The sequence below is a fragment of the Saimiri boliviensis genome, chromosome 14 (genome assembly GCF_048565385.1).
Source record: "Saimiri boliviensis isolate mSaiBol1 chromosome 14, mSaiBol1.pri, whole genome shotgun sequence".
NCBI lineage: Eukaryota > Metazoa > Chordata > Mammalia > Primates > Cebidae > Saimiri > Saimiri boliviensis.
Window position 1 is genome coordinate 33,194,535 of NC_133462.1, and position 15,416 is coordinate 33,209,950.

The window sequence follows — 15,416 nt, forward strand, 5'->3', positions numbered from 1 at the left end:
CAGCAACTCTACACAGCCCTCTCCAGGGCCAAGAGGTGGTAATAGCTGTCAGGTGTTGCTAACCCCAGGGTGTTTGTACTGTGCCTTGATGGTTTCCATCACCTATATAAACTGTGTCTTTAAGTTCTCATCAACTGCTGTGTTCAAGTGCGAAATCTTTCCTACCAGGATTCCAGCTCTGACAAATTTCAGTCTCACAGTTTACACATCTAGGCTGGGCTGGGTGAGGTGGCTCACGCCCATAATCACATCACTTTAGGAGGCTGAAGCAGGTGGATCATTTGAGGTCAGGAGTTCGAGACCACCCTGGCCAACACGGTGGAACCCCATCTCTACTAAAATTACCAAAAAAAAAAAAAAATTAGTCAGATGTGATGGCATGGGCCTGCTACTCAGGAGGATGAAGCAGGAGAATCCCTTGAACCTGCCAGGTGGATGTTGCAGTGAGCCAAGATGGTGCCACTGTACTCCAGAGCAACAGAGTAGACTCAGTCTCAAAAACAAACAAACAAAAATCTAGACTGGGTGCCGTGGCTCACGCCTGTGATCCCAGTGCTTTGGAAGGCTATGGCAGGAGGATCACTTGAGACCAAGAGTTTGAGACCAACCTGAGCAACACAGTGAGACTCCACTTCTAAAAAAAAAAAAAAAAAATTACGTATATCTTTATGCCAATGTCTCCCAAATTTACCTTTCACTCTGACTGCTCCCTTAGGCTTTGGACTCACATCCAGCAGTCTCCGGTCTAATAGACATGTCAGACTGAACATTTCCAAAACTGCATTCTTGGTGCTTCCAACCGGACTCCTCCTCACTGTGTGTGTCAATTTCGGCCATTCAGTTCTGCGTACAAAACATACCCCAGGAGTCAGCCTCCAGTTAATCAGCAAACTCTCTTGACTCTGCCTCCAAACAGATTTTGGATTCATCCACTTCTCTCCATCCTTGTTCCAGCCACCTCCTCTCTCTCTCTCTCTCTTTTTTTTTTTTTTTTTTTTTGAGACAGTCGCACTCTGTCACCTGGGCTGGAGTGCAGTGCAGTGTCACCGTCTTGGCTCACTGCAACCTCTGCCCTCCAGGGTTCAAGCAAGTCTCCTGCCTCAGCCTCCCGAATACCTGGGATTACAGGTGTGCATCACCATGCCTGGCTAATTTTGGTATATTTTTTAAAACTATAAACTTTCGGCCAGGCGCGGTGGCTCAAGCCTGTAATCCCAGCACTTTGGGAGCCCGAGGTGGGCAGATCATGAGGTCAAGAGATTGAGACCACCCTGACCAACATGGTGAAACCCCATCTTTACTAAAAATACAAAAATTAGCTGGGCGTGGTGGCTTGTGCCTGTTACTTGAGTCCCAGTTACTCAGGAGGCTGAGGCAGGAGAATTGCCTGAACCCGGGAGGCAGAGGTTGCAGTGAGCTGAGATTGTGCCACTGCACTCCAGCCTGGCACCTGCTGACAGAGTCAGACTCTGTCTCAAAAAAAAAAAAAAAAAAAAAAAAAAAACTTTTTTTTTCATTTATTTATTTAATTTTAGGTGCATACTGTATCTGGCATTTCTCCCCACCCTCTCCTCCCTCACCACCCGCCACTGTCTCTCCCCTACCCCTGACAATTGCCCCCTGTGTGTGATGCTCCTCTTCCTGAGTCCACGTGTTCTTGTTCAACACCCGCCTATGAGTGAGAACAGACGGTGTTTGGCTTTCCGTTCTTGTGTCAGCTTGCTGAGAATGATGGTTTCCAGATTGATCCAATTCCCTACTAATTTTTGTATTTTTAGTAGAGACGGAGTTTCACCATCTTGGCCAGGCTGGTCTTGAACTCCTGACCTCGTGATCCACCCATCTTGGCCTCCCAAAGTGCTGGGATTACAGGTTTGGGCCACTGCCCTCGGCCCAGCCACCTCCTTTCTCTCAAAGATTTCCATCAAGTCACACACAGTGGCTTGCTCGTAATCCTAGCTACCCTGGAGGCAGAGGCTGGAGGCTTGTTGAGCCTGGGAGTTCAAGAAGAAACCTGGGCGACACAGTGAGACCCGTCTGTAAAAATAACAAAAACGAATAAAACAAAGGCTCCCACCAAATTTAGAATAAAAATCCAAATTCCCGCCGGGCGCAGTGGCTCAAGCCTGTAATCCCAGCACTTTGGGAGGCCGAGGCGGGTGGATCATGAGGTCAAGAGATCGAGACCAACCTGGTCAACATCGTGAAACCCTGTCTCTACTAAAAATACAAAAAATTAGCTGGGCGTGGTGGCACATGCCTGTAATCCCAGCTATTCAGGAGGCTGAGGCAGGAGAATTGCCTGAGCCCAGGAGGCAGAGGTTGCGGTGAGCCGAGATCGCGCCATTGCACTCCAGCCTGGGAAACAAGAGAGAAACTCCATCTCAAAAAAAAAAAAAAAAATCCAAATTCCCTACCTTGCCCCAGAAGGCTCTGCCCACCTCTCAGGTCACATCTTCTCACACTGTCCCCTTGTGTCACTTCACTTCAGCTTCACATTTCCCTCCACCCCTCCCCCAACTGGGGTGCCCTCCCACCCCAGGGCCTTTGCACTGCAGTTGTCTCTGCTTGAAATGCCAGTCACATGGCTGGTTCCTGCAGGTCTCACCTCAGATGTCACTTCTTCAGGGAAGTGGTCGCTCGTCACCCAGCCTACAACAGCCCTCCTTTAGCCCCGTCCCAGGTGTTCTCAATACCTCACCTTCAGTTACAGTTGTCACCAATTGCTTTTATTTTTATTTATCTTTTATTTATTTATTTTATTTTTTGAGACGAAATCTCACTCTGACACCAGGCTGGAGTGCAATGGTGCAATCTCGGCTCACTGCAACCTCCGCCTCCCGATTCCAGTGATTCTCCCACCTCAGCCTCCCGAGTAGCTGGTACTGCAGGCTCACATCACCACACCCAGCTAATATTTGTATTTTAGTAGAGATGGGGTGTCACCACGTTGGCCAGGATGGTCTCAATCTCTTGACCTCGTGATTTGCCCGCCTTGGCTTACCAAAGTGCTGGGATTACAGGCTATTATTTTTTGAGATGGAGTCTTGCTCTGTTGCCCAGGCTGGAGTGCAGTGGTGCTATCTCGGCTCACTCTAACCTTTGCCTTCCAGGTTCTAGCAATTCTCCTGCCTCAGCCTCCCGAGTAGCTGGGACTACAGGCGTGCGCCACCACGGCCAGCTATTGTTTTGTATCTTTTATAGTAGAGAGAATTTCACCTTGTTAGCCAGGATGGTCTCCATCTCCTGACTTCACAGGCACGGTGGCTCATGCCTGTAATCCCAGCACTTTGGGAGGCTGAGGCAGGCGGATCACCTGAGGTTGGGAGTTCGAGACCAGCCTAGCCAACATAGTGAAACCCTGTCTGTACAAAAATACAACAGTTAGCCAGGCATGATGGCAGATGCCTGTAATCCCAGCTACTTGGGAGGCTGAGGCAGGAAAATTGCTTGAACCCAGGAGGTGAAGGTTGCAGTGAGCCGAGATCGCACCACTGCACTCCAGCCTGAGTGACAGAGGAGACTCCATCTAAAAAAAAAAAAAAAAAAAAAAAAGAAGATAAAAATCCAGAATAGGTACATCCATAGAGATGGACACAGATTGGTGGTTGCCAGGGACAGGAGGCAGGGGAAGGAGTAGTGACCACTTCCCTTTGGGTGGATGAAAATGTTCTGAACCAGACAGTTGTGAGAATTGTGAATGTACTAAATGTCACTAATGGTAAATTTTGTTATGTGTGTTTTACCACGATAAAAAAGTAATTTTAGAAAATGGGCCGTGTGAGGTGGCTCATGCCTCTAATCCCAACACTTTGGGAGGCAGAGGCAGCCAGATCACCTGAGGTCAGGAATTTGAGACCAGCCTGACCAACATGGAAAAACCCTGTCTCTACTAAAAATACGAAATTAGCTGGGCATGGTAGCATGTGTCTGTAATCCCAGCTACTCAGAAGGCTGAGAGAGGAGAATCACTTAAACCCAGGAGGCAGAGGTTGTGGTGAGTGATATAGTGCCATTACACTCCAGCCTGGGCAATAACAGCAAAACATCCATCTCAAAAAAAAAGTTCTCTTGGCCGAGCACGGTGGCTCAAGCATGTAATCCCAGCACTTTGGGAGGCCGAGGCGGGTGGATCACGAGGTCGAGAGATCGAGACCATCCTGGTCAACATGGTGAAACCCCGTCTCTACTAAAAATACAAAAAATTAGCTGGGCATGGTGGCACGTGCCTGTAATCCCAGCTACTCAGGAGGCTGAGGCAGGAGAATTGCCTGAACCCAGGAGGCGGAGGTTGCGGTGAGCCGAGATCGCGCCATTGCACTCCAGCCTGGGTACCAAGAGCGAAACTCTGTCTCAAAAAAAAAAAAAAAAAAAAAAAAAGTTCTCCACCAGCTGCAGTGGCTCATGCCTGTAATTCCAGCACTTTGAGAGGCCAAGATGAGAGGATGGCTTGAGCCCCAGAGTCTGAAACTGCAGTGAGCTATGATTGCACCACTGCATTTCAGCCTGGGCAACAGAGCGAGACCCCCCATGTCTAAAAAAATAGAAGTCTCCAGCTTGTGTGCTATGCAATAGTGCTCTCATGTGGGTGAGTCTTGGCTGGCAGTCGGACTCAAGATGATAGGGGTGCCAAGTAGAAATGCCATTCTCTGGTGGCAGGGGGAGTCACTAACTTGGTACTCTCGCCCCCACGCCTGACCACGAGTGTGAGAAAGCGTGTTTTCCGGGAGGCAGCCGAGTGCAACAAAGAGGCCAGAGGCTGGTGAATAATTTATCAGGACAGCTGATAGTACCTCCCCAGAACTGCCCTCCAGCCCCCAGCCCCCCTCTCTGGTGTGCCTCCCGCCTCCCTGCCCCAAACCCGCTGGACCAGCTCTCCCGGTGCCCGCCCGCTGCCCCCCCCCCACTCCAGACAGCCAAGTCATAGCCTCCGGGGCACCTTCAGGAAAGCGGGTGGTGGGTCCAGAATTCGGAGACCAGAAAGTGAACTTCCGGGCAGAGATGGCCCTGCAGAGTCAGGTGTGGTCTCCAGCCACTCCCATGTAAGTGTCAGGGGGTCAGGGGGGCTGGTGGGCAGGGCCTTGGGAGGGGCTCATGGGGGATGCCGGCCTTGTCTGGGAGCTGAGAGCTTCAGTAGCCTCTCGTAAGGGGACCTGGGGAGTGGAGGAGATGGCCAGCCAATTCCATAGGCTCCTCAATGTCACTGTTCCCTAGGGAGTCATGGGGTCGGGGAGACATAGACTCCCCCTGCCCCTTCCTCTTCGGGGAATCTTCTGCTGCCAGGGCTGAGAACCCAAAGTGCAGCCAGGGGGCGGGGCTGTTGCTGTGGTTTGGGGAGTGGGGAAGGTCAGGGTCACTGGGTTCCACGTTTTGCCTTTAGAATCACCCCCTCAGTGTCCGGGGTAGGAGAAAAGGCTTGAGTCAAACGGAATTGTAAAGCTCCCAGCCTGGGAAAGACAATGGCAACGTGGCAAGGATGACCTCCTTCATGAAATGGCCACCAGCTGCGGAGGGTGGCCAGAAGCCCAGGCCGCCTGCGTTGTTCTTGCAGAGTTAGAGATAAGCAAAATGGAATGGGCTGGGCGAAGTCTTTTCACATCTGAGGGGCGAGAGCTTTCTCAGGTTAAAGGGCAGAGGTTTGGAAAGAGTTCTGGAAAAGGGGCTCCCCGCCACACTAGGGACCCCAGTTCGGCTCCTCGCCCTTCTAGGTCCTCCATTGCATTATTCACCAACTACAAACCTGGTTGCTTAGCAATGGGAACTCGATCCCCCCCAGCAAGGAAGAGGCAGGGAGATTACATCTTGGGGGTAGGACAGGAGAGCTGGGGACTTCAGCCCTCCCCCAGGGGCAAAGCCATAAGCACGGAATCTGGGCTTCCTTTGGGATATCCTGCAAAGCATGACTTCATGGCCGGGCAAGGTGGCTCACGCCTGTAATCCCAGCACTTTGGGAGGAAGAGGCAGGTGGATCTCTCGAGGTCAGGAGTTTGAGACTAGCCTGGCCAATATGGTGAAACCCCGTCTGTACTGAAAATAAAAAAATTATCCTGGCATGGTGGTGCGCACCTGTAGTCCTAGCTACCCGGGAGGCTGAGGCAGGTGAATCGCTTGAAACCAGAATGTGGAAGTTGCAGTGAGCCAAGATTGAGCCATTGCACTCCAGCCTAGGTGACAGAGTGAGACCCTGTCTCAAAAAAGAAAAAAAAGCGTAACTTCAATTCAATTCATTGCCCCAAACAGCATTCAGGGTCCCCAGGCTGATCTCTTAGCTACCATGATGGGGGTTCCTGAACCTGCACCTCCCCGCCACCTGTGCTCTCAGTATCTGGGATCTGAGAGCTTCAAGGTCTGATCTTGGCTCCATGTCCTTGGACAAATCCAGCTGCTGCCACTTCTCAGAGCCTCAGTTTTTCCATCCGTAAAATGGACACATTCATGGCCGGGCGTGGTAGCTCATGCTTGTAATCCCAGCACTTTGGGAGGCCAAGGCAGGCGGATCACCTGAGGTAAGGAGTTTGAGACCAGCCTGACCAACATGGAGAAACCCCATCTCTACTAAAAATACAAAATTAGCAGGGCGTAGTGGTGCATGCCTGTAATCCCAGCTACTTGGGAGGCTGAGGTAGGAGAATCGCTTGAATCTGGGAGGCGGAGGTTGCGGCAGGCCGAGATCGCACCATTGCACTCCAGCCTGGGCAACAAGAGCGAAACTCTGTCTCAAAAAAAAAAAAAAAAAAAGAACGCATACATACGGCTTACCTCCTAAGGTCATTAGGAATGACTCAGTGAATTACATTAAGTAGAGTCTTTCCAACAGCACCTGGCATGTGTTATGGGCTGGCTAATGTGACTGATTTTGTTCTTAGCTGGAACGTCAACTCAGCAAAGAGTTGACTCCACTGTGTTATGATGGAAACGAGGAGTGGGAGGCAGAGGTGGCTGTGGGAGCCCAGCGGAAGCCCTGTGGGACACTTAGAACATTGTATGTAGTAAGTGCATTTATGCCATCATGGAATGGCTGAGGAAGGTCTTGGAGGTCCCAGTTGGAGTTTGGGCAGCGAGGCTTACCCAGGAGGGTGACTGTTCAAATTAATAAATGTTTGAGGGCTTGATCAGTGCTCATCCATGTTGGAGATGACAGGCAGAGAGACGTCACCTTCTAGATACTGGCCTGTGACACATCATCAACATAGTGACACAGTTGGGGGTGCTTAAAGCATGTCTGTGTTGATAAGGGTGGTGTGTCCTGATTGTATTTTTGCTGTAAAAAAAAAAAAAAGAGAGAGAGAAAAAGTTGGTGTGACACTGACTGCCCCCAATCACCTTGCAGTATGACAGTCACCTTCTAGCTTCCAGAGGGAACCTAAGTGGGTCCAGAGGCCACTCTGAAGTAGCTATGCTTTGAGAAAGAGAACGACACGGGAATCACGAGTTAAACCTTGAACAGCAAGTCCCCCTCCTCCCAGCTCAGAGTCCAGTCCTGGACAGAGTGACCCAGTGACCCTTGTCCCCAGGGAAGGGGGTTGGCAGGTGGAGGAGGCAGTTCTGGAGTTACCATGGCAACAATGGGAGAGTCAGAGACTCCCTCAACCCCCCAGCGCTTGAGAAATTCTGGGTAGGAGCTGAGGTCCAGACAGAGTGTGGGACTGAGAAAACAAAGAGACACACAGCCTGCTGGGGGCCTGGTGGCATTTGAGCGTTTCTGCAGGTCAGACTGGGGATGATTATTATAATTAATCATACATATTATTTATCATGGAATTATATACATTCTCATTATTAATAAACAATAGGACCATTTTTGTACCACTGTATCCTAAACCTTTCCCTGCAAGAATAATAGTTCCTTGCAAGGGTCCTCTGAGATCGGGAGTGGTGAGGGCGGGGTGGTCAAGCTATCCTTGCCCACTTTACAGGTGAGGAAACTGAGGCTGAGAGAGGCAATACCACATTTAGAAAGGACTTTAGTCTCAGCAGTCATGGTCGCTGCTCAGTTCCCCTCCCAAGACTCTCGACCCCTGCCCAAACTCTTCTCAGGTGCAAAGGGGAAACAGAGACAAAGTGCTGGGCTCTGAGTGGTTTCCACACTGCTCAGGGATCTTGGCCAAGAGAGGGGTGTTCAAGAGGGGTACCGCCTCTGGGAGCCCCTTGAAGCCCCTGCCTTCTCCTCACAGGCCCATGGCGGAGAGCTCCCTCTACCGGCAGCGGCTAGAAGTCATCGCCGTAAGTGACGCCCTCCCCGCACCCTGGGCACCCCAAAGTCTGCCCCACGCTCCCTCCTTTTCTCTCTGTCATCCCTGCAGAGAGCACTCTCAGCCCCAGCCTCGCCCAGAGCTCCGCACATCCATTCTCAGCCCCCTCTGTCTCCCAGTTCTTGTCTGGTCACTACCACCCTCAGAATGGGGGACTGTGGCCCCCGCTTTTCCAGAACCTGCACCATCTGATGCCTCATTCCTGAACCCTAGCCTCCCAAACACTCCAAGCGTGAGCCCCATCTTTCGGACCGCCGTTTATCAGATGCTGTCTCTCAGATCTGTCTACCTCGGAGACCCCATCCTGAAAGTCCTCTCTTGGGGTGAGGGCTTTCATCTCTGACTTCCTTGTCTCTCTGAACTCCCCCATCTCTGGGTCTCTACTACTCTGATCCTATCTCTGTCCCCATCCTTCTCTCCTACATCTCCCTGCACCCCAACTTTCTGCACCCACTTCCATACCCCATCCATACTGCCACCTCTGTACCCCACGTTTCTGACTCCCACATCTGCATCCCATCTCCCTGATCCCCATCGCTACACCTCAGTATCTCTAGACCCCCATCTGCACCCCCATCTCAATAGCATTCTCTTGATTGCCGTCTCTGCACCCCATCTCTCTGGACCCCCATGGCTGCACCCCCATTTTGGACCCCATCTCTCTAGCATCTTCCTTTTTATCCCCATCTATAGAACCCCATCTCCCAGCACCCTGCCTCCCTGTACCCCCCGTCTACACCCCATCTCTCTGTACCCACCTCTCTATACCCCACTCACCGTACCGCACGTCTGTAGCCCATCTCTCTGCACCCCCACCTCTGAACACCATCTCTCTAGATTCCATCTCTACACTCCCGTTACTCTGGCCTCCCATGGCTGCACCCCCATTGCGGATCCCCATCTCTCCAGTACCCTCCCTCCACTTCTGTTTTGAGACGGAGTCTCGCTCTGTCGCCAGGCTGGAGTGCAGCGGTGCGATCTCCGCTCGCTGCAACCTCCGCCTCCCGGGTTCAAGCCATTCTCCTGCCTCAGCCTCCCCAGTAGCTGGGACTACAGGCGCGCGACACCACGCCCAGCTAACTTCTGCGTTTTTGGTAGAGCCAGGGTTTCACCATGTTGGCCAGGGTAGTTTAGAACTCCTGACCTCAAGCGATCTGTCCGCCTCGGCCTCCAGATGTCCCGTGATTACCGGCTCGAGCCGCCGCGCCCAGCCGCACCCTCCCTTTGATCCCCGTTTTTCTGAACCTCACATCTTGGCGCTCCGCAGCTCTGCCCCTCCTTCGGATCGCTGTCCCGAGGCCCCACCCCCTACACCCCCCATCCGCGGACCCCCATTGGGCGCGGGCGCGGCCTCCGCAGCATCCCGGGCGCGGCCAGCCCCGCCCCCGCCCCGCCTCCCCCCCCGTGCCCGCCCGCCGCTGAGTCAGCGTCTCCGCAGCCCCCTCCCCGCCCTGGGCGCAGACCCCCGCCGGGCCACCCTCGCCGGGCTCGCTGCCTCGGGAGCCCTGGGAGCTCCGGGGAGCCCCGCGGAGGAGGGAGGGGAAAGGGAGGGAAGAGGAGGTGGCGGAGGCCGCGCCCGGCCGGCGGGCAGCTCCGGGTCCTCTGTGCGCAGGAGAAGCGGCGGCTGCAGGAGGAGATCCGCGCCGCGCGCCGGGAGCTGGAGGAGGAGAAACTCCGCGTGGAGCGGCTCAAGGTTGGGGGCGGGCGGGGGCGCCTGCCTAGCCTGGGGCATGAAGTGGGGGGTGTCTTTGCAAGTCAATGTAGGGGACGATAGGAGCCTGTATCCAATTTTGGGGGGACAGCGGGCAGTTGGGGGCGTTGGTTCCAGCTTGGGCGGGGCGGGGGATGTCTTTCCCAGCCTGGGAGGGACGAAGTGGGGTGGTCTTGGGGACATTTGTTCCGTTTGGGGAAAAGTCTGGGACAGGGATGGTGGTTTGTCCCAAATTGAGGGAGATGGAGAGAAGCCCGAAGTCCCGCTTTGGGGTAGGGAGGGGCCAGTAGGGAGGGACATTAATTTCGCTTTGGGAATGCCTGTTTCATTATGGAAGGGATATGGGAACATGGGGAGTCTGCCCACCTACAGCGCTCGGGGGCACTATGGCCCTGTATGCCAGCCTGATGTATGTCGCAGCTAAGTGGTTGTGAGGTGGTGGTAAGATACCTGCCCAGCCTACAGCCATCGGGAGGGGACTTTACATGGAGCGGGGTAGTCTGTATGTCCAGCCCCGACTCCCTTCCCCTGCCCAGAGGAAGTCTCTCCGGGAACGTTGGCTAATGGACGGGGCAGCTGCAGAGCCAGAGCCGTCCGAGGACCCCACCTCGAAGGACCCCCAGTCACCGGAGGGCCAGGCTCAGGCCCGAATCCGGAACCTGGAAGACAGTTTATTCACGTGAGTGGAGACCTGCTAGAGCTGCCCCAACCCTGCCTTAGCTGGGTGAGATCGAGACCCTGGGCACGTTCAAGGAGGTGGTGGCTTGAGCCTGGGAGCCCGAGGAACCTGGGGGCCCAGCTTCTAACAGCCCTCTCTCCTCTTCAGACTCCAGTCCCAGCTGCAGCTGTTGCAAAGTGCTTCCACAGGTGCCCAACACAAGCCCTCAGGCAGGCCCAGCTGGCGCAGACAGGTGAGGGGGAGGATCGGGGAGTGGGATGGGGGGTAGTGGCCAGCAGGCATCAAAGCGGGACATGGAACAGAAGTGCAGCTTTCTCCAAGTGCAGCCTGGCCACCAGGTCTGCATTCGACCCACCTCCCGCTGTTACTTTGCTCAGCGGTCTTGGGCAAGTCCATTTCCTTTCCCAGGCCTTAGTTTCCCCATCTCTAAAATGGAAATAACAGCAGTACAAACCGTGGTGGCTCTCGCTGGTAATCCCAGCACTTTGGGAGGTCAAGCGAATGGATACGAGGTCGGGAGTTTAAAACCATCCTGGCCAATATGGCAAAACCCTGTCTCTACTAAAAATAGAAAAATTAGCCAGGCATGGCACGCGTGCCAGTAATCCCAGCTACTCAGGAGGCTGAGGCAGAAGAGTCACTTGAACCGGGAAGGCAGAGGTTGCAGTGAGCTGAAATCATGCCACTGCACTCCAGCCAGGGTGATATAGTGAGACTCCATCTCAAAAAACAAAAATAAAAAATAAACAGTACAAGAATTGCTGTTGGGAGGACTGGTGAGATCATGGCTTAGCACTAGTAGCAGGAACAAGGAAGGGCTTTTTTTTTTTTTTTTTTTTTTTTTTTTGAGATATAGTCTTACTCTGTCCCCCAGGCTGGAATGATCTCAGCTCACTGCATTCTCTGCCTCTTAGGTTTAAACGATTCTCCTGCCTCAGCCTCCTGAGTAGCTGGGATCACAGGTGCCTGCCACCATGTCCAGCTAATTTTTATATTTTAAGTAGAGACAGGGTTTCACCATGTTGGCCAGGCTGGTCTCCAACTCTTGACCTCAAGTGATCCACTCGCCTTGGCCTCCCAAAGTGCTGGGATCACAGGTGTGCGCCACCGCACCCGGCCTGGAGAGTTTTGATGTACAGTTACTAATACAGCCACATGAGAAATGCAGAACATGAGGGCAGGCTGAACATGCTGGCTCATGCCTGTAATCCCAGCACTTTGGCAGGCCAAGGTGGGTAGATCACTTAAGGTCACGAGTTGGAGAACAGCCTGGCCAACATGGCGAAACCCTGTCTATACTAAAAACACAAAAAAATTAGCCCGGTATGGTGGGCATGTCCCTCTAGTCCCAGGTACTGGGGAGGCTTAAGGCAGAAGAATCACTTGAAGCCTAGAGACAGCGACACAAAAAATTACCCAGGCCGGGTGCGGTGGCTCATGCCTGTAATCCCAGCACTTTGGGAGGCTGAGGCGGGTGGATCATGAGGTCAAGAGATCGAGACCATCCTGGTCAACATGGTGAAACCCCATCTCTACTAAAAATATGAAAAATTAGCTGGGCATGGTGGCGTGTGCCTGTAATCCCAGCTACTCAGGAGGCTGAGGCAGGAGAATTGCCTGAACCCAGGAGGCGGAGGTTGCGGTGAGCCGAGATCACGCCATTGCACTCCAGCCTGGGTAACAAGAGTGAAACTCCGCCTCAAAAAAAAAAAAAAAAATTACCCAGGCGTGGTGGTGGGCGACTGTAATCCCAGGTACTCGGGAGGCTGAGGCAGGGGAATCGCTTGAACGGGGAGGCAGAGGTTGCAGTGAGCCGAGATCACACCATTGCACTCCAGCCTGGATGACACAGTGAGAGTCTGTCTCAAAAAAACAAAAACAAATTATGCCGAGCATGGTGGCTCAAGCCTGTAATCCCAGCACTTTGAGAGGCTGAGGAAGGTGGATCACGAGGTTAGGAGTTCAAGGCCAGCCTGGCCAACATGGTAAAACCCCATCTCTACTAAAAATACAAAAATTAGCTGGACATGGTGGTGCATGTCTGTAGTCCCAGCTACTCAGGGGGCTGAGGCAGGAGAATCACTTGAACCCGGGAGGCGGAGGTTGCAGAGCCGAGATGGTGCCACTGCACTCTAGCCTGGGTGACACAGCAAGACTCCATCTCAAAAAAAAAAAAAAAATTAATTTGTATTTACGTTTATTGGAATGTAAGTGCCAATGGCAAAAGGCTTAAGTGTCCCTTGTCCATATAACATCAGTAACTGGCAAAGCAGGCCGCCGATACAGGAGCCTGGCTGTGTGAATGCGGTGTTGTTAGGCACCGACTGTACAAGGCTCTGGAACATGGGTGATAAGATAGATGAGGAGGGCGGAGGTACGATGTGGATTTTGATCCTGAAGGTAATAGGGAGCCATCAAGGGTATTTGGGGGGAGGTGGAGTGGGGGCCTGGCATGCAGGGAGGCTGAGGGTGGGGATGAGGGCCAGCCTGACCTTGTCTCCGCCATGCCTGCAGGGTCACCGTCCTCTCTCCCAGCCCATCATCGAGGCAGGTTCTGCAGGTAAGTGTGGGAGCCTCTAGGTCTAGGGACCAGGTCACCGCAGAGCCTGGGTGTGAGCAGGTGCCCCCAAGGGAGCGTGGATGGGGGTCCTCTTGTTCCCTCTTTACCCTATCTTCCCTTTTGTCCTCTCCCCTCTGCCTCTGACTCCCCAGGCCAGACTGATCTGAACAAGAGAATCTCCCTGCCGGCCGGACTAGTGGGCACGCCGCCAGAGTCCCCCTCTGAGCCCAGGGAGGATGTCTTGGGGTTTCTGCCAGCCCCAAGGCAGGTCCCCAGGGCAGCAGGGGACTCCTCAGAAGCCAATGGCCCCTGTCCTGGCCTGAGCCCCCCTCCAGAGCAGGGGCCAGGTCAGAGGGCAGTGCCATCCCAAGGGCAGGTGGCCGAGGTCAAAGGAGGGGGCGTGGTGAGTGTGGTGTGGGAGGGGCTGAGGGCCACGGAGGACTGTGCCACAGGGGCCACAGGCCCCGAGCTGGAGGCTAAGGTGGAGGAAGTGGTGCTGGAAGCCATCGGAGACAGGAAGAGAGCTGGCAGCCTGGAGCTCCCGGGCTGGGTGAAGGAGGACAGGGGCATTGTGGAGGTGGTCTGGGAGGGGGTGGGCAGCAGCGACACAGAGGCCGTGGGGGAGGTAGGCCGGGTCCCCGAGGCCATGCAGACCAGCTTGCCTAGGCTTCAAGAGAGATTAGAGGCAGCAGCTTCCAGAAAAGGGGAAGATGTTCCCAGGGGCAGCCCTGAGGGTGACGGGCTGGGGGGCTCCGGAGGAGAGGAGGGGTCCTTCATTTGGGTGGAGAGAGTGACTCTCAGCGAGGAGTGGGAGGAGCTGCTGGTGGAAGGGTTGGAAGGGCCCGTGGTGGCAGGGAGGGAGGGAAGCGGCGAGAGTCTGTCGGGGGCTCAGGGGGCTGTGACGGGAGGAGGCGAGGAGTCCTGGGAGGCAGAGAAGAGGAAAGCAGAAGAATCCATGGGCAGAGCAAGTGAGGAAAAGCCAGAGACAGAGAGGGAGGGCGTGGAGATGTCGCCGGCGGTAGAGAGGAAAGGGGAGGGGTGGAAGTTGGAGCTGGAGAGCAGAGGCGGTGCAGAAGAGCTGGGGACAGAGAGGGAAGGAGTGGAGGGACCACTGGGCGTAGAGAGAAAAGAAGTTGAGGGAGACTGGAGGGCAGAGAAGGAAGGAGGTGAGGAAGAGGGGGGGGCAGAGAAGGAGGACGCAGAACCACCGGGAGTAGAGAAGGAAGGAGGTGAGGAAGAGCCAGAGGCAAGCGAAGAACCACTGCAGGCAGAGGGAAGGGGAGAGGAGGGACCATTGGAGGCAGAGGGAAGGGGAGAGGAGGGACCATTGGAGGCAGAGGGAAGGGGAGAGGAGGGACCATTGGAGGCAGAGGGAAGGGGAGGAGATGAACCACTCGAGGCAGAGAAGACCCAAGGGGCCAAGGAAGGTCTGAGTCTAGAACGACAGGAGTCCAGGGAAGGAAGTGAATCCCAGGCAGAGGAGGTGAGTGAGGCAGGGACTCCCCTTGAGGCTAACACGGAGACACGGCCAGAGGAGGAGGAGGAAGGACCTCCGTCTCAGGAGAAGCCGGTAGGAGCCCTGGAGGAGGCAGTGAAGCCCCAAACCGCTGCTGAGGGCCAAGTCCCCTTGGGGGATGCCACACCCCTTCTGGCCGAGACCCCAGCTCCAGAGCAGCACGCCGAATGCCAGCCACTGCTTCGGGGGGAGGGGCCCAGCGCCAACCCCAGTGCCCACCCTGTGCCCACCTATGCGCTTGCCCGGCAGCCTGAGGCATCTGCCCCCACCGAGGGTGAAGAGGCCAGTGGCCCTAAGCAAAAGACGTGCCAGTGTTGTGCAGTCATGTGAGCCCGTGCCCCTGCACCCCACGTCTGCTCCTCTCAGCTACCTCGGCCTCTTGGCACCCAGAAGAGGATCCCAGGCGCAGACAGGGCACCACAGGACTGGCCATGGCACCTGGGAGCCAGCTAGCCCGAACGTCCACCTACACCTGGGCTTCCGGACCCCTTGCCCATTGCCTGTGACCCTGGCCGCCTTCTGCGATGAAGCCTTTATACTTGAAAATAAAAGGTGAAAGCACTCAGACAGCTTGAACGTGTGTGTAGTCAGCACAGAATCACTGCATCATCTCCTGGTGGGAAATTTGAGGGCTAAACCCTGCTACAGTGAAAGAATATGAATCAGTGAGAGTCTAGATTGAGTTGCAGTAACAAAAA

General features: G+C 54.5%; 1 protein-coding gene across 1 annotated transcript; it reads left to right on the top strand.

Moving 5' to 3' along the window:
• The first annotated feature begins 4,856 nt into the window (after positions 1-4,856).
• Positions 4,857-15,283, top strand: PALM3 (paralemmin 3). Its single transcript, XM_074384529.1, has 7 exons — positions 4,857-5,042; positions 8,175-8,223; positions 9,865-9,945; positions 10,500-10,642; positions 10,790-10,874; positions 13,157-13,202; positions 13,355-15,283. The coding sequence occupies exons 1-7, from the start codon at positions 5,002-5,004 to the stop codon at positions 15,046-15,048; spliced, it is 2,139 nt and encodes a 712-aa protein (XP_074240630.1). The 5' UTR covers positions 4,857-5,001; the 3' UTR covers positions 15,049-15,283.
• The last annotated feature ends 133 nt before the right edge of the window (positions 15,284-15,416 follow it).

Bases quoted from the DNA above. Each gene is read 5' to 3' on its own strand.
- PALM3 (XM_074384529.1), top strand. From the start codon at position 5,002: ATGGCCCTGCAGAGTCAGGTGTGGTCTCCAGCCACTCCCAT. The intron at 5,043-8,174 runs GTAAGTGTCAGG...TTCTCCTCACAG, and splicing joins TGGTCTCCAGCCACTCCCAT to GCCCATGGCGGAGAGCTCCC. The intron at 10,643-10,789 runs GTGAGTGGAGAC...TCTCCTCTTCAG, and splicing joins CTGGAAGACAGTTTATTCAC to ACTCCAGTCCCAGCTGCAGC.